Genomic DNA, 19,627 nt, shown 5'->3' on the forward strand with positions numbered 1-19,627 from the left:
TAAATAGGCAGATAATTAAGATTTAATTTCCAGATAAACAAAGGTTACATATAAATTCATCTCAAATGTGTTTTTCTTAGAAAATAAGGTGAAATAAAAATTGCATCTTTATATTCTTTTTGTTTACTGACCTAATTTAATATAACTATCCTTCATAATGAGATGTCCAATGTTTAGACATTATTCCCAGACAAAGATACATATATTCTTTAGCATTTAAGGATTAAAAATGAATTTTTACATCTGTTTCTATAAATGTCTGCATTGACATTTTTATACATATAATTATTAACTGTGATGCATGGATGAAAAATAATTGTAATACAGCAAAGACATACTGGCCATCATTCATGAAATGCAAGGTCGTCACGTTGATGTCATGTGCATTGATTTGCACTAGTGCACCTAAATATCCACCAAACTGCTTGAATTCTATGGGAGAATTGGTGGTGTGTTTCGAGGAGCAGATATTTACACTACCCGATAGGGAGATGTTGGGCACAGTGAAGGCTTTCCTTACTAGTAAGGAGTAGAGGCATGGGGGTACCTATTTTTTTGGAGCAGTGCAAAAATTAGATAGTAGAGGGAAATTATTGAAGGGATGGATATGATGCGTTTACAGCGGTGTTTCTTACTTTGCACAGGGGTACACAGCTCAGAGCTGGGTCTCTTTTTGCACCTTCCACTCGCACTTCAGCAGTGGAGCACGTTTCTAGGGGCACTACAAGCATGGTAAAAATACTCCAAACACTCAAAAGCCCAATATCTTATAAAGGCAGCCCCAATGTCTCTTCACTCTCATGATGAATTTAAGCCTAAACTGAACATTATTTTAGATGAAGGTTATAAAGTGATATTAGTTTGGACAAAGTGCACCTATTCTGATTGTTCCACCTCCTGCAATTTAAGGCTGACTTGTAGCTTGAGTCGGTGTCTTCTGAAAGTGGAGCATAGGCATGTCCCATCAGTTTCATGTTTAAATAAGCTAGAAATGAGGGTGAGCCTAGCAGTATATTACAAGAAGAATGGAAACAAATTATTTAATGTAAGGATGGTTTTGAAGTGTTGGGGAAATGGACTTTGATCTGACCTTTACACATTTGCACAGTGTGACTTCTCTGAGCTTCTAGTTCACAGAGGTGTCTCCAAAGAAAAGAAAATAGTTGTGCACCTTCAAGTGCACTGGCCAGACTATAAGGAACACTGGTGCAAAATCATATTGATTTGTGAATTTATAGCACACTTCTCTAAATGAGTTTCTGTGTAGTTCTCTCTTCAGGTTATTATGGTTATAGTGTTACATAATGTTATTTATAAATATTTTTTGCACCATTATCCAGTTTTTCAACTCTGTGACAACTTTTTGATGATGACAACAATGTGAAACACACTGTGGATTGCAACCAGAACTAGAAGTAGTTCATGCAGCTGGGATAGAGTCATGTAATTGTTGAGAACACTTAAAAATGAATCTTAGAGTGCAATTCATCCTTGTAACACCAGACGGAATGGTTATTGGTAAATAACCATAGCGTCTGGTATGGTAAATGACTGATCAACAGATATTTTTTTAATGTTCAGGTGATACTGTCCTTTCAAGGGTCATTAAAAGTGCAAATATACAGAGAGGCACTTTCATTTGTGAGCCAAGATTAGTGGCATCTGGGGGTTCAAACTGTTTTCATCATTTGATAGAAAGAAATGGCAGATTTTAGGCATCCCTTGCACAGTCTGGATGTGCACGTGGTTTTACACTGAAGTGGAGAAATAAGGTTTAATTTAGTGGGACAGTATTATTGAAAGGAGCCGGTGAAGGTGGGAGAGGTACATTTAGGAAGGTATTTCATGTTTTACTTTTAGCCGCATCCTACTTGACAAACGACTCAAACCTCATCCTATACTTGTCATTCAGCCAATGTTGCACTTTCCAGTTGCACTGGTGTGGGATGAACTTTTCTCAGCACACCTTGAACTGTGTAATATAAATATTTAAACATACACACGATAAAGGCAATAAAGAAAGTCTTGTGGTCCTTTATTGTCATGTCTAATTCAAGACATAACTGAAATTCAGTAGTGTAGGAGAAAAACATAAAAGTTGAAATCAATGCAGAGGGTGCTCATTTTCCACAGTATATGTGAACCCACAAATGTTGGCTTTTATTGGAGTGTTTCCAAAGACCAGAACGTTTTGCATGCACCTTTAAATACGTTTGGCGGCCAGCTAGGCGACATACGCAGACGGAGAAGCCATGTCGGCAGCATTTCTCGCGCTTCGTAACTTTCTTTTCTTTACATTGATTCAAATGACAAGAAACTTATCAATGGCTAATAAATAGTAAAGTATTTCAGAACAATGAAACGCTCCTTTACCAGTATAACCTTCTTAAGAAATAATTTGCAGCTGCAGAATAGAAGATTGGTACTACATTCTCCAAAAATATGGTAATGATGTTTATAGACATATTTATTTTTGTTTTGCATGCAAGCAGATAAGCAGTAAACTTTTACGTTAGGTAGAACAGTAAAAAAAAATGATGTGATGTATGAAAGCAGATAGCTGGAATAGTTCATATAAACCCAGCCTAGCATACACTAGCCACTTTCTAAACTTCAATTAGTTTCTTATCAGGGTTAAAAGCTTCTAAAAGGAAATAAATATTGTTTAAAGGCAAAAGTAAACTAATTCCAATTCTGTTTCCATGCAACTTTGATTTAAGCCGGGAATTGATTTTGCTTGTGATGATGAATGGTGCACTGATTTTTAATCTGATATTTGCTATACTTTTTATTGGTAAAGGACAATAAGTGCTTTATAACTGTAACGTCAGGGGAGGAAATTACAGTTCTTATCTCTGATGGAGGTATGACAGATGTTCCAGCACCTGACCTGTTATGTTCTCTGCAGTTCTCAACTGAGGTTACTTTTTCCACCTGTGATTCATTTCCTACATCATGTTATGTGTTACAATCAGTAATATTAAACCCTATATTATGTTATGTGTGTCCTTGATCAATCTTAATGTCCAAATCTTTTATTTCTGTCTGCAGGCCCAGGTCGAAGCCAAGAAAGAACATGAGGGTGCAGTCCAGCTGCTAGAGGTAAGCAACAATGATTTGTGTCTAAAATTGTAAATTGCCTTTTACATTTGTTGTTTAATGGAGTTAGCTAAACACACAATACACATGTGGAGTACATTATTTGGGGGTTATTCTGTGAAAGTGCAGGAATCTGAAAATATTCCTTTTTCAAATGAAGCTATGCAAATTAACATTTAGGTTGTAGAAAAATGTAATTGATTTTTTTTGGTACTTTCTTAAGAAAATAATCATTCTCTGTTTTATTCAGACAGGTTCATTTCCTACTATTTTAATGTGGCGCGCTAACTTATTGTGAAATAAGTATGGAGAAAATGACCACTTAAAATATATTGTATAATAGTGACATTTTATTATGGAAATAACCTAACATCTCCCACTCTGCTAATTAGCAGAATGGTGGAAGGATCGTGATATAACATTATAGAATGCAAAGAAGGACAATCCTAAAACAGGGCAAAATTTCCATTCCTCTTCATTTATAGAGTTTCCCATTATGTGTATAAACCATAATCTGTGGGCTACTAGCTAAAGCATTATATTGCTTTCAAGGTATCATTTCATTGACATATTCTGCACTGTTGTCATAATGTATGCCTAGCATTTGTCAAGTTATGTCACTGAAAACAATGGAGCCATTAAGTTTTCTAAATCATCATGTTTTTTGTTTTTGTTTTTTTAACAAAAAGGTTTTTTTGATCATATTTTAACAATTACAAGAAAAAGTTATAAAATGATAGCTAAGTACAAGTAATTGTATTCAATGTATAAAATGAAAGCAGAAATCTTTACAGGCTCTACACAAAATAAGCATATTACAATATAAAGAATAGTAAAAAGGGAATAGAGAGGAGCAAATAAATGACAGATGTTCTCTGCCAATCACGAGGCCCCTTTTTGAAACAGGGTAGTCAACGCTTTGAAGTTAACTGCTAAAGCTGATATTAGACCTCCTGAGTCAAATAAAAAATTGTAAACCAAAAATATTGCGCTCATTAGTACCATCATGGTGCTAATCCTTCGCTTCTTTACATAGCCCAAGTTCCAAACATGAACCAAACCTAAACTTTAAGCCTTTGCTTAACAATGTTTATGCGAAGACTTTTGTAACCATAGCTTTGGCTGAAACTCCAATTATCCAAAACTGATCATGTCACCTCAAGATAGTTCTAACAATGTAGAAAGTCTTCACATGACATCATTTATACCTGTGGAATCATAAAGGAGAAATATATTTTCCTCATACTGTAATGTTGAGAAATTTGATTCTGCATGTAAGATACACATGTTACTCTTAGGGAGAGAACTATCAAAAGTTGATTTTGACCAATTCTTCTATTTTCCATCGCTTGGTAATTTGCAATTCATCTAATCTACTAAAGACAAATCGCCATGACATTCTCCACCTCTTCATACCTCCAAAAAAATTTTGCTTGAAAACAACTGAGATGAGTGTTATTTGTTATTCAATCCAATGGACAGGGCATTTCAATGTGTGCAGAAAACACATACAAATGCATTGCCTATTGAAATGAAGGGGAACAAACTTTGTTAAATAAATAAATAAATTAAAAAATGTCATGAAAGTATTAGTAAACCAGTACTTTTGTGTAACTACAAGTCCCATCAATGGAACAGTTCCAAAGTAGTATTTAATTGCTTTCCCACCAGCTCCATTATTTCAGTGGGGCTGGAGATCTGCACCTGCTCAGCCAATCACAAGCAGTGAGCAGATAACCATTGCTTGTGCCCAGCCATTTAAACACTGTGGAAGGAGAACAATCTATTGGTTTCCTTGCTGCGCTACAAAATATATACACTAAATTCATGAACAATTCCCTGCATATAAACCATAAAAAATAAAGTCCAAAGACAAATAGCAGCTCCTTTCTTCTAAACATCCATACCCGAAATGGAATTATATAGGATCAAAATACATAGGAAGAAAGGGAGCTCATGGTGTAGTAATTAATGTACAATCAATGAAACTATTAAAAGCAACGTACATTTTTCAAACAGATGAAGTGAAGAAGCTTCAAGTGTTCTTCCTTGGAATCAGCATCATCGTGGACTCAGATAAGCACTTACTTTATGCTACCTTTTGCAAGGGTCTTTAACCTTGTTCAAAATAAAAATTGACTGTTTAAAAAGATTTCACACATGGGCGGTTGTCTTCTCGATGTGTATTTTCTTCACAGATAATTGATTACATTGATTATAAGTGAGAGCTGAGGATCCTGACTGTAGTACATTCATCAGGCATTTGACAGATGAGCTATTTCTTTATTTGAAAAATGTATGCTGCTTTCATGCAATAGTTTCATTGATTGTACATTAATTACTAGACCTTTCTATGTTTTTTAACTGTGGAATGAGATATTTTCATTGGCACAAAAAACCATCTCCAGACTTAGCACTATTACATCTTTACACACCTCAAATTTAAAAACATGACCAATGTTTAATGGACCATATAGTAATGGCAACAAGACCAGCAAAATTGGAAGAATCAGCCACCACCAACTGTTAGTAAAATTGTTGCTAAAAACCAATACCAATTCCACCGCAGCTTCCTCCCCTAGTATAAAATGTTACAAATGCCATGAGTATGTGACAAATGGAGAAGGCTGCTCGAAATAATCAGCCAGTCTCTAAAATCTCACTCCATTCAACTTAATCCAACCACAGCACACAACAAGCATATGACACAATCACAGAGAGCTCAAACCTATAAGTATGCCTGAAAAACAAATGAGCAATCCATTACTCTCTTAGTACAACAGGGAGAGAATATGGAGGTACAATCACCTTCCCCTTTTTTTTTTTTTTACTTTCTATATTCTTCTATTTTGAAAATGATTCAATAAAAACTATTGATGGTAAAAAAAAAAAAGAAAAATTATAATTGGCTGAGTTTTTCCCATTAATTTCTATGGCCATTCTGATCCCATTGAAGAACAATGAAATGGGAAACGACAAAAGAGCAATTTTGTTCAGAAACTTACTTGAACTGAAAAGAAATACATTTTTAATAGAATTATTTTTTGTGGGAGACAAATTCATCTATTTATGGTGATTTGGGGAGATTCTAACTTCTGAACAAAGTCAACCTTTGATAGATTTCCCCCTTAGTGTTTTGTAAAAGGACGTAGGGACATTTTTGCTTAGTATGCAACTATATCACTTTTTACATAGCACTAAAGAAGCACAGATATATATAATGTGTGTCTTTCATTTACCTGATTTGCACATCAGTGATGAGTCCATGCCATCTTTGCAGACCAGTTCTAGTTTTATATGTTTGAGATGCAATTCAAATTCCTCGAGGTTGCAATACCAGTAATTGTGGCTGTTAAATGGTTCATTTGATTGATCTATGTGACATTGGTTGCTCATAATGCCTATTTTTCATGGCAATGTAGCACCGAATTGCTTAGTTAAGTAGATGAACACAAGGACTCGATAGAGTGAAGATGTGATCTTCATTCAACTTTTCTCTCCTGGGACTTGCTTTCTTCACATACAAGTGTCATTATCATATATATTAAAATTGATTTCCTCCCCATATAACACAGAGGCTACTAAATATAATCACATTGAGGCCTACTTGCTTATTTTCACACTTAAATCTGCTATACAGGGAAGAACAGATTTACTTTGCAATCACAACTGCTGAAGAATGTGGCTGGTTTTTCTAATAATCCATACAGAATATGGGCCCAACTTAGAGTACGCCTTAATTTTGCCTCCAGAACATGGATGTAGTAAAGATACGGCAGTCGTCATCAACAACATGACAACTGCCAATAGCGCACATAATTAGTACGGTAATTTCAATGCCAGCTTTTTGCTAGTGGCTCCCTGAGCTTCGAGCAGAAAGCAGTGTTAAAATTACCATATTAACTCTAATATGCTTAACGCTGTGTTGTCGGGGGCAATTTAATTCCCCTCTATGGGGCATATTCAATTACGATTCCGGTTCGCGGGATCGTGCTAGAACGGGCCACGAACTTAATGCACGGTTTCGCAATAACGTGGATTTTCGTTAGCCCATAGGGTTGTGTACGAAAATCTGCGTTATTGCAGTACCGTATTACCAGCAATAGTGCGCACTTTCTGCGGTAACGTGCGTTACCACGGACCGGAACCCTAATTGAATATGCCCCTATGAATGCTGATTTTGTTTGCTTTGACATCCTATAGTTAAACTAGCCAACTTACTGATGAAGCATAAGGTTGAAAAGTTGGGCAATAATACACAAGTAACGTGATGTCATTGCTTCAGTGTTAATTAGTAAACTTTGTGTATTATAAGGAATAATGCACCCCTTACTGTAAGTCATTGCGTATATTAAAAGTCATATTGGATTTCTGTGACCTGTATTAGCCTGCAGCCTCATGCTTTTATTTAATTTTCAGAATTTATTGGTGACTGATATCCATTTAATTTAATGCTTAGTGCAATATAACATATATTATAATCTCTTGAAAATAATACTGTGTAAACAGCAAGTTTAGATTTCATTGCTTATGATTAGTGCGTTTTGATGTAATCACTGTAGTGTTCATTAGGAAAGTGCTTGTTATTATAAGGAGAAATGTACCCCTACTGTAACTTATATCGGAGATTATGGATAATGCACCCCTTCTGTAAATTATGGATAATATAACCCTACTGTAAATTATTATGGATAATATAACCCTACTGTAAATTATTATGGATAATGTACCCCTACTGTAAATTATTATGGAGATTAAGGATAATGTACCCTATCGTAAATTATTATGGATAATGTACCTCTACTGTAAATTATTATGGATATTATAAACTTTGGAGAACTGCAACCTGTATAAAAACCTTACATGGTGATGGGACTTATGAGTTTTTATAATATCTTTATCATTTACATCAGTGGGCTCCCCCATCATCACCCTATCTAGGTAGTACCTGGACCCAGTCTTTTATGGCTCTCATCCTGAGTATTTGAGGTCCAATGGCCAAGGAGCCTTTCATCCGGTTTTCAATCATCTATTACAGCATATAATAAAATAAACGCCACATAGTATATTTTTGATAAAGCATATACATTATAGTATAATTATGTGCATAACACTTTAAACCTTTACATGTTTGGTGGTAGTTTTTGCCCTGTAAACTAGAAAGGCCATGTAGTATTAAGTTATATGATAAACAAATATATGTATGTTTGTAGAATAATTCATGCTGGCTATATCAGGCTCTCTGCCATCCTCTGATGTACTGCAGTGTGTCATGCATGCATTACAAGGCAATAACTTTTTTTTTCTTTTTATGTGAAATTTTGTGCATTATAAACTGTTTTGTTTTTTTCTTATTTTTTTGGATTTTCTTTTATTTTGATATTGTGTTTTGTCTGGACTTTATTGCTTTGCCTTTCACCCAGAACACTTTGGACAGCATGCAGGTATTTGAAATGTGTATTTGTTGTCCTACCGCCTCCATCTGCCTCTGTGCATGTTACTTGTTGTTGAATCATTCTTATAAGCATGCTTACTGTCGCCAGAAATTGGCTCTGGGAGAGGACACCTTGTGACCTATTGACTCCTCTGCTGTGCGCATTGTTTCAAGAAGTGCCTTTAAGCCATCACAGACAATTGTGGCATTAAAGGACTTGCACTAACTGCACCATCTTCTTTTTTATGAACTTACAGAGCCAGTAGTACTATAGCTGGTACTTAATTCCAGTCTACCAGGTTGACCAATTATAACAGGTTTGTGTCATTAACATTTACAATACTGGGCATGCTGTTTGCATGGTCTTTAATTGTAATAAACTATAGGACACAACTACTTGGACACATGTGCATGTTAACATGTATTTGAAAACAGATGCTGAGATCCTTTTTAGTAATAATCTGCTGTTTCCCAGTAATGTGGTTATGTTACCACTTAGCACCGCACAGAGGGCAGTCTTACCATTCAGGTCGCTTTCATTTTATATAATGATCTGTAAGGTTCCTTATAGACATAGTACAGCTTGTCCAATACTCATCACAGCTGCCCTTAAACAGGACTGCAGCGGGTACAGGGGAGGGACTAGTATCTATCATCCTAAATTAACGCTGTGCAGAGATGATAAACATGACTTCCTTTATATATATATATATGGCTAATTTTAGCTTTTTTACAGTGTCCGAGTAGACTGCATCATTTGGATCTCCCTGTCTTCTCGTCTTTACTGTTTTCTGGCTCTGGTAGTTTTTCCAATCAATGCTTGCAGTGAAATGAACCAGCCTTCATTCCTAGACATATTTAAGTCATAAGAAAGATAAATTATAAGAATGGTTCAACAGCCTATAAATATTGCATACTTGAATTCAGATCACCTTCCAGATTTAATCAATACGTGGTATTAAAACAGATGGCACTAGTTTAATTCAAACAAATGTGGCTCTGGTGGCCTTGCGGGCTGAGTCCTCCTAAGCACTGAAAGTGAGCGAGAGGGACGTGGAACACTTCCTCTATGTCGTCGTGTTCTGAATGTCAGCATTTGCTTAAATTACTCTCAGATTTTAATCTTGGGTTTTAAAGTAGGTGCTTATTTAGAAGAGAAAATCCTACAATTCTGTTAATGTTACATTCAAAAAGTACATTGGTTGCTACATGCCAACATTATAGTAATAAACATTTTTACCTGGAGAATATTTCACATGCTTTGTAATTCAGTAGTCTATAAAATCATATATATAATACACTAAGATAAGTGTTTATACTCAAACACTTTTAAAGTAAATACTTGAAGTATCTTTCTGATTTTAAATGTCAACATCAAAAGAGACACTTAAAGTGTAACAACCTGGACAACAATATTTTGATATGTGGTAGAGGATGAAGTGAACACTGACATATTCCTGTAAAAGTACAGACAACATAATAAATGAATCACTTACTCAGATCAATAAACTGCCCAGCACACATGATAGGGCTGACCTTTAATCTCCATTACCTGGATATGTATCACACTGTTCAAAAATTGGATTTAGCATTTCATGACCACAGAATTTCTGTTTGATCTTATAACGGAGAGATCCCCTTTCTTTGTGAGAGGTCATAATGGAGTTTCAAGATTTAATTTTACTGTTTAGATTCATTTTAAACCCCCAAGTTGTATTCATCTTGCCTTGTGTTGGCTTATTAGAAAGTGGTAGTATATTAGCTATGTTACTTCTTGGATAAAATGAAATTAGTTTTCATATACAAAGAATTTTTCTAGTGTGACCTGAATTCAAATAGTTCACTGTCATTTCTAGAAGTTGTAGCTCCGCATTTAAGTTGTTTGCTTGCAGTAGCTATAGATTTTAAAATTAAGAATATGGTTTTTGTTTCAAAGGGTTGTCTAAATGTGTTTATTTATTTATTACTTTGACATGCCATATCTCTTAAGTCTCCTACTGCTAAGATCTTATTTTGCCAAGTGATATACCTTTGAGCATCGATCTGGAACATGTACTAGCAAGATGTACACATCATTAAAAGTATTACCCATAGCTCTACGGTGATGGTAAAACTGTTCTATATTGCATGTCCTTTATTAGGTTTTCTGTGATCCACATGTCATACTTTGCCTTTAGCAAAACTATATTCTCCCAGTGCTGAGCAATACAATTGCCAATATTTTGTTAGCTGGAAGAATAAGGTAAATTTAAAGAAACACAAGTGATGCTGGCAAATAATCTAAATTGAACACTATGTGGATTTATCTGATAGCGAAGTGCTGTGGGAACCTCCTGTGATGAGGGTCTGCAGCGATTTCTTTACTGTATTAAGTGAAAGTGCAGGCAGGTGCGCATCACGCAGGGCTCCCACGGCACTTTTGCAGTTAATTGAATTACCCCCGATTTTTTATAATTGGTCAAACTTTAAAAAAAAATAAATCTGTAGCACACTTGGTGTAAGGTAAGCAGCACTGAAAATTGTTAATTTTATTCAAAGAGCTGCACATTTTTGTAGGCCAAGGTTCGAGAGCTGGAAGAGAAATGCCGGACGCAAAGCGAACAGTTTAATCTCCTCTCTCGGGAGCTGGAAAAGTTTCGTCAACAAGCAGGAAAAATTGACTTGTTGAGTGGCAACGTGCTCTTTAATTCTGATGTACCAATCTCCCCCAATAAGGCTTTCGCCCAGTTAATGAATGGAATAGCCACCTCACTTGGAAAAGGTGAGTTGGAATAGTTTTTGAGTAATTGAAATTGTCAATGAGATTTAAATGTCATGTTAAAGAAGTGAAAGGGTTTATAATGGTTCATATTCTAGTATTGAATTGCATAATACATACATGTATTATTAGGGTGTCTAATTGCATGACCCCCATTCCATGCAAAACATAGCACTAGTTTAAGGTATACGCATTACACTTGGTTCTGTAACTTTATTCATTAAAAGTATAAAAAGGCATGCTGCTTAAAGTGTACCCGTATCACACATACCATGGAGGCAGCCATCTTGTAGATTTTAAAAATATTGTTTGTAGCGGATTGATAGATTGCATTGTCAGTGCCCCAGTGATGTCTCTGCTTCCTAACAGTATGTTTCTCAGTCTCTTTATGTGATTTATATTCACACTTAGCGGCAGATTCAATTCGACACAAGGTACCACCATGTGTCTCGGGAGCAGTCCATGGAACACATCGCTTCAATGTTTTTACTCAAATCTCTGCTCATTTTACCTTGTGGTCCATAGCGATGCAGGGAGAAAATGAGCGAACATTTGTTACCATATGTACGCAGCCAGACATTGAGGTGATCCGGCTGTAACCCGTGGAAAATTGAATCTGCCCCTTAAACACTTAGAACACTTTACTTACTAAATTCTAAGATGTGAAATGTATGGGATAAATTAACATGGACCTGTTATCCTATTGTGGAACCCTGGTTTTATTTAACCATCAAGTTATGTTTATATAATTAATTGTGTGTCCAAAAAATAAGCATTTGCCTTAGCGAGTCTACAGAACGGCAATATCAAAGTGACATAATTATGTTTTTACTTTTACATCAGAACCTCTCTCCTCTCCAGAACAGTTTTCAAGACCTCCACTGTTCTTGAGATGCAATTGGCAATTCCACTGAAGTATTTTATTCTCCTACAGAACTGTTTGTTCCCATCCCACAGAAACAGCCCTTCCTCCATGCTAGATACTTCAGACAGTCTTACCTGGAAAATACAACATTTTAGAATTGTGGTTGCATCTCCATATCAGTGGTGAGTTTGTAGGTAGGCTGAAATCACCTTTAATGCTTTATAGCATATGTACCATATAAACTTTGTTTGACATACTTGATATCAAGTAGAAAACAACACGCATATACCCAACCTATCCTTCAAAATTTGATCTCATCTAAAAAAAAATTTGATCGTAATCGAGGCAGACAGATAAATTCAGGTCATTGCACAGTACCGTGTGTTGCCTGGAGAGGAACATTGAACCTGTAGTTCAAGTCATACATTCCAATAATCTGCTCAAATTAGTCATCCAGCAACATGCGTGGTTCTCCTTGGCTTCTACTCGGGGCTTTGTTTATTTAAGTACAAATGACCTTATTTATCTAGCAAAGTTGTCTACCAATATTGGCAATAAAGTGAAATACAGTACATGTTTTTTTTTAGTTATATTTTCTTTTCAACTTTCAAGCGTAAATGTAATGTGAATACAATGCATTATCATCTAAATCTATATGTTTAGAATTATTTTTTCCTAATATATGCTTAAGATAACACAGTACAACTTTATGCAACTTGATGTAAACCTTCCTGTGCTCTCTGATTTCAGTGAGCATGTCCTGGCCGCCTCCTACTTTGGGGGAGATTATTCACCTGGCATTCATGTGAACGGATTGATATTCAGCTTTGTATGACTTGTCTACCTTATACATTCTAGAGAGTCTTAGAAGTATGCAAGACTGTTAGTAGTCATACACTTGTCTGGGCCCACATAGGCCATTAGGTCCAGATGAAATGTATGACTTTAGCCTGTACTATGAACTTCTATTATCCTAAATATTTACAATTCTGAGTGGCATTTCCCTTCTATTATTATTATTATTATTATTATTATTATTATTATTTATTATTATTGATTTATGTAGCGCCAATAATGTTACGCAGAATATGTAATTATTCACATCTGTCTGTGCCCCATTGAAGCTTACATTCTAAATACACACAGTCACACACACACACAACACAACACACACAGACACACACACATGCACGTCCATTTTGTCAAAAACTAATTAACCTATCAGTAAATTTTTGGACTGTGGGAAAACTGGAGCACCCTGAGGAAACACACATAAATCGAGGGGAGGGCTTATAAATTTCACGAAGATAGGGAAGTGATCGGAACTGAACTCATGCTGTGAGACTGGAATGCTAACCACTGTGCTGCACCATTATTATACGGTTGCTTGTTACAGAAAAAGAAATACAATGTTTTTGTTGATTATTTTCTTGCTAGTACATGACCTGATTTAGGTACATTTATAGTTTCTGCTTTATTGGTATACATGCTGCTCTCTTGGGTATTGTATATAACTCTGGGCCCCATTAGTGAGCTTATGCTGACAGGAACATTCCAAGTACTGCACTAGGAACTTGTCTTGGTACTAATCCAGGTACTTCTGCCCAACTACAAACTTTGGAACAGCTGTTTAGTAATTAAATGATGTGCTTTTATTTATTTTTTCCAGACAAAACTTAAACAGCAAGTAAAGCCAACAATATGTTAAATAATAATATACATGAACTTGCTGGTGTGTTTATACTTGATTTACTATGTCCACTATCCCCTCTGTCACCTTTTTGCAGTATGATGCCATATTAGGGGAGATGCTTCTCTAACTGAGCAGTTAGAAAGTGACAACTTTTGTAGACTTTTTTTTAGACTTTAAGCTCTGCAAGAACACACTCCATACATCATACTTACCAACTTTGGAGATCTCGCCTCCGGGAGGGAAGAGCTCCGTGCTGCGTCTTGGGGTCGTGACCACGCGAACTGCGTCATTAGGCCCTGCCCCTCTGCTAAACGGAACCAAATCTGGCCTATTACAACAAGGGGTGGGGCCAATATGCTGCAACTAGCCCCACCAACTTCACCAATGACGTGGGCAATATGCGGGAGGTTGCCCTATTCTCCCAGGAGAACTCCCCAAAAATTTGTAAGTCTCCCGGTAAGGAAAATATGCCATAGATTGGTGAGGGACATGGGTACGGTCACCAGTGACTGCAGTCTCCGCTTTTTAACCTGTTTCTGATTCCATTTGGCCACTGTCCTAGATGAGTATTTGGTGCTGCAGTAAAATTTCAGGTTAACACTGAACAATTCATTTTCATGTCTGAAAATGTCAATGTCGGGGTTTAGTTGTCCTATAGAAGCATCCTGACCATCCTGTACAAAATGTTTCTTACACAGTTAAGTGATGTTTAACTATGAGACGACAGGATTCATCCCAAACATACATGTCTGCCATGACCTATAGTGGCAGGGAGGATCTAGCTTACAACTTGGATGGAACTCTAGTCAGATCAGCAGTGTTGTCTCCGCTGCATTGGAACTGCCTGGGTGTAATTAATCTATTTCACCTTGACGTGTATTTTATTCTCCTGCCAACCTGCTAGAGCACTGGCACATTGTAAAATGAAAGTGGTAGAGTGGGAATAGGTTCAAAATTCTGACAGTCTAACACACAGCTTCATCCTCTGATTTAATTTACTGAATGTTCCATAATATCTCATCAGAACAACCTTGCTGCATCATTTACTTGTAATTTAACTTGTAGTAGCCCCATTTCATACACAACAATGTAGCGGTACATAAAAAAATATTGCGCTTTGAACCTCTGCCGTAGAATTAAAACCGTACACAGCTGCCCGCTAAAATAACATGTGATGAGTAAACGGGATCTAACAATGACTAGGGATGAGAATTCTATGTTGAAAATTCTGATTCCTTATTGTATACAGCAGTGAGACATGATAAAATTATTCTTTACTAGATACTTGTTATTTTTTTTATTACTGTTATCATTTACTTATAAGGAGCAGCAACACACATGTCAGTGGCACATCTATACAATTCTAATAAAAAATTTAAATGATCCCTAACACTTGAACTAAGCCCCACATTACTGATACTTTTACTAAACTTTGTAACACATTAATTTAAATACAATCCCAGGTTACACAGTTGCCTATAATTAAGTATGTGTATTGCTTTTCACAACCACACCACACCACAGCAAAATAACTGACACTATGGGGTACATTCAATTGTCCGCGTTACTCGCAAAAGTAACGCGGCTTGCGCACTATTACCGTATAGTGCGCGTAATTACCGTTTAACGCCGGCTACCTAAGCCGCGAGCTGAAATCCGGCTTAGAATTACTGTAATATCGGTAATACTCTTAATACCGCGTTACTTTTGCGAGTTACACAGACAATTGAATATGCCCCCATCAGTACATTAAAGGCAAAATATCAGCAGAAATAATTTGTAATTGAAAAATCTTAAATAATCGTCAATCTCACTTATATTTATTAAATATAAGGCTTATGCACAATGAAATGCCTCTACTTTCATAATTCAAATGGCCGTTAAATCAGGAAGCTCCTGCACACCTTGTAAGAAATATCGGCTTTGAGAAAGAAGAGGGAATGCTTAGCACTGTGGATAGATTGAGCAAGAAGGGAAACGCATATGTCTAAATTCATATGATAGTTTGCACATTATTGTTAGTAAATATTTTGCTTTCTTGTGGCTCCCTGTTATGTTGCGACCATTCCAGCCTGGCTTAAACAGCTCGGGCTATAACACCTTTGCTGGTTACTTATATCAGGTCTTGATTAATGAATTAATGTTTAAACTTTAAAGATACATTTTGGGGCTCTCCAGGTATAAGGGGGTACAAGTACAACTTACTAAATATGCAGCCGCGTTTTACTGCGCATGCAGCAAATCTATTTTTAGGGGCCGCAGTTAATCCATCTCTAAACCAGGCCTTTTATCTTTACTGTAAATTGGTTTCACTGGGTATAACTTTTTCTTTTTTTAGCCTACTCAATCTAGCCATAACCCATTCCTCTCACAACTCCTGGATTAATTGACATGTTAATATGATTATGTGTAAATCTCCCAATACTCATTAAAATAAAAAGCAAACACAGCATCTTTTCACACTCATTTCCAAATTAATTTACACACGACCTAAATACACAAAATACAAACCTAGGCATTGCCTAAATAAGCTTATACATGTATGTATCTTCTATACATCTCTGTGGTGTGTATGTGTTATTTCTTGTAAAGTGAGAAAACTTAATCTAAAATATCTCAATAGATCATGGTATTTACATCCGTTAATTTTAGTCAAAAAGTTTAAAGAGGCTTAAAGGGTGAATCTCATGAAAATGGGATAGGTTATAAAATCTAATGAGAAGAAATGAGAGGTATGGAAATTATTTAAAACAAATATTCAAATATATCTATTAGTAGAACTCTTTTTAACTGTGTTAGTTTGTGAAGCCCTCCTCAGGCCTTGCACAGTGACAATGTGTGAGGGGAAGCAGATCCACTGAATATCTTGCCTATCCTAATTACCTGTAGTAAGATTGCTTCCTCTCCCCAATAAGCAGCACAATACTCAGAAGCAGAACCACTATTTTATCCTAACAATGCCTTTTTCTAAGAACTATAAATAAGCTATAAATGAGCGTGTACGTGACCAACTCCATAGTGCTAATTTACTGATATTCTATTTAAGTGCAAAGATTGTACAAAACCATGTTAACCAATCAGTTTCTTGTTTCCATGGTGTAACTGGTCTACTATAGTGAAGATCTTAGTATTGTTGTTGTGTGTCAGTCATGCATGATGTTACTTTTTTCTGTTATATCATTAGACTTTGGCCTAAAAATATAAAGGCCCAGCTTATATGCAAAATAAGTTGTTGGGTTGTTTTTTTTTTTTTAAACATATTTTTGCAGGGTAAGGAGCATATTCAATTGTTGGCGAAAATGCCAAAAATCTCACGGCACGCGCACTATTACCGTCATTACGGTAATAGTGCGCGTATATACCGTTATTACGGTAGTTTTCTCGCTGGATTTCGGCTCAGGGAGCTGTGAGCTGAAATCCAGCTTACTATTACCGTAATAACGGTAGTAGTTTTAACGCCGCAGGGAATTCAAACAATTGAATACCCCCCTAAATGTCGCATAACAATACCTGGCTTTCAGAACAAAACTGGGTTTGAGAGGTTGTACACTTGTTTAGTGCAATAACAATCAAGGAAGGGCTTTCATTAGTAGCCTAGGTTGTATTAGACCAATCAAATGCTGGTTACTATGTAAGTTTGCACCTATGTTAAAAAATATAACCATGGCCGACTGTAGTTTATAACATTTATCTCTTTTAGATAATTGTTAGGTTTTAGAATGGAATGAAAGGGCATTTTATAACATTTAGAAATAATAGTGACGAAACATGTCTGGAATTTGGTTTGTAGACCTTACTCCATGAACCACAGTAATTTCTTGTACTGATAAACTTCCTGTTTAAGGCACTGCACAGAATGTTGCATAAATACAAGATTATTTTAAAATATAAAATACAGTTAACTTACAAAACATTTTTTTACATATAGCAACTTGAATATTTGTGAGAATTAACTATTGCAGATGATTTGTTTACACGTTTGAAGCTAAACAATCATTTATTTTATACTCTCCTAAACCAAGCTGGCATTTTGTTTTACACAGGTCATGAAAGTCCTACTGGTAGCAGGTCTTTGATTTCTGAGTTTATCCGGCCACTCCAAATCACCGGGGACAAGGTTGAACAACTGTCAGTCAGGCCTACTTATCTCTCAAGATCCCGATCTGGCAGCCCAAGACACAGGTTTGAATCAGATGTAAGTTTTGTATGTTGCTCTTATATAGTCCAGATATCACGTGTGTCATGATAAAAAATAAATATGTAACGTATTTTATGATGTTACATGCGTCTGTCTGTTTTCCAGATGGATAATGAACAGAATACGAATACCTCAAAGCAAAGATACTCTGGGAAAGTCCACCTTTGTATTGCACGGTACAGGTAATGGCCACTTCCCTAAGAAAATAGTATTATATTGAATAACCAAGTGTTTGTGGGTCCTAATTACCATATATACAAATTAAATATTTATTTTCTTATTACTTTTGTTATGCACGTCTAGTTGCTATCCAATAACAATTGTCCACTTCCAGTGATGTGGTTCCAAAGCACAATGTGATTTAATAGCCAAAAGTAGCAGAATATCAGGTCGAAAAAAATAAGTACAGCCGTTACTTTTAGCAGGCGCCCTGGATCCAGTGTACAGTCATTCAGGTCTGAAGTCTGTGGTCAAGTAGACTGAACACTGGTCCCAGACCCCCCATTTATATACAGTCAGTGATACAGTGAAAACAATACAGATGATGTGGCTTGCTTCCATAGGTTCAGGCTTCAGGAAGTTCCAGTACAATGCAGGTCATTGGTCAGTTCAAACGATAATATCCAAACGTGGGGATCAGCTCTCCTGGAGATGCATTCCAATCTTCCCGCCAAGAACTGGTTTGAACTGGTCTATTTGCACTACACAGACAATATCATTCTAATCATTTATTTCCTACAATCTGTCACTAGCATACGCAAGGTGCGATCCGTTTGGCGATTGAACTGGACATCTGCGAATAAATTGGGGATTAGAATGATATTAGACATGATATGTTTCCTATGACCTGAACCTTAGATCTCACTAACGTGTATATAACTTTATAATATCAACCATAAACTCTGCTACATCTCTACATAAATAACTATGTGTTGCAACTACATTTAATATGAGCTAATTACAAGTGTATGTGTGCGCGTAAATGCGTTTATAAGTGTTTGCCACGTGTTGCAGTTAGTTACGCTCCTCCACGCTGTAGCGTGCTATTCGCATAACTTCAGGCAAGGACAATCAAGTTGTTAGATATTAATTGAAATGACTATATCCAATTATCTGACTTCGATACTTTTTATTAATGTTTCACTGGAGCCAACACACATGAGTAGGAATGCTTAAAGCTAAAAGAATAATATACGGGAGATCTTTATGAAACTGATGAGAAAAGTATGGCAACATGTGCAGGTTTGTTGTTCCGGGCCAGATATCGGTGAGGCTTTTTAGAGAGTGACACGTTTCTTCACCAAGACCACAAATAACGACAGCTGGGACTTAACACATGTTTCCCATTAGTCAAACATTATAGCATCTGCTTTTTCACATATTTTCTGAGCCATGAAATGAAATTTTAGAAAATTGTCTTTTTTTTTTATTTACAATAACCATCACCTGAGCCTTGTTGCTATGTTTTTTTCTTTTCTATTTGTTATCTAGATAGTGTACTTTGCCTTATTTTGCTCATCGGAACAGTTTACTTGGTTTGGTTGATAACCTAAGAGAGAGACTGATATTGGAGTTGGAGC

At 36.2% G+C, this 19,627-nt stretch overlaps 1 protein-coding gene across 26 annotated transcripts in view; it reads left to right on the plus strand.

Moving 5' to 3' along the window:
• Positions 1–19,627, plus strand: part of RIMBP2 (RIMS binding protein 2) — a 307,432-nt gene that overhangs the window by 236,547 nt on the left and 51,258 nt on the right. For 19 of the 26 annotated variants that reach the window (XM_075176517.1, XM_075176698.1, XM_075176605.1 and 16 more), the window contains 5 exons: positions 3,052–3,102; positions 8,523–8,543; positions 11,090–11,294; positions 17,893–18,044; positions 18,153–18,229. In XM_075176517.1, the coding sequence (XP_075032618.1) occupies positions 3,052–3,102; positions 8,523–8,543; positions 11,090–11,294; positions 17,893–18,044; positions 18,153–18,229 (506 nt within the window). The remainder of the gene's footprint in view (positions 1–3,051; positions 3,103–8,522; positions 8,544–11,089; positions 11,295–17,892; positions 18,045–18,152; positions 18,230–19,627) is intronic. The other 7 variants (XM_075176718.1, XM_075176527.1, XM_075176726.1 and 4 more) reach the window with 1 other exon arrangement.

Source organism: Mixophyes fleayi, chromosome 1, assembly GCF_038048845.1.
Source record: "Mixophyes fleayi isolate aMixFle1 chromosome 1, aMixFle1.hap1, whole genome shotgun sequence".
Classification (NCBI taxonomy): domain Eukaryota; kingdom Metazoa; phylum Chordata; class Amphibia; order Anura; family Limnodynastidae; genus Mixophyes; species Mixophyes fleayi.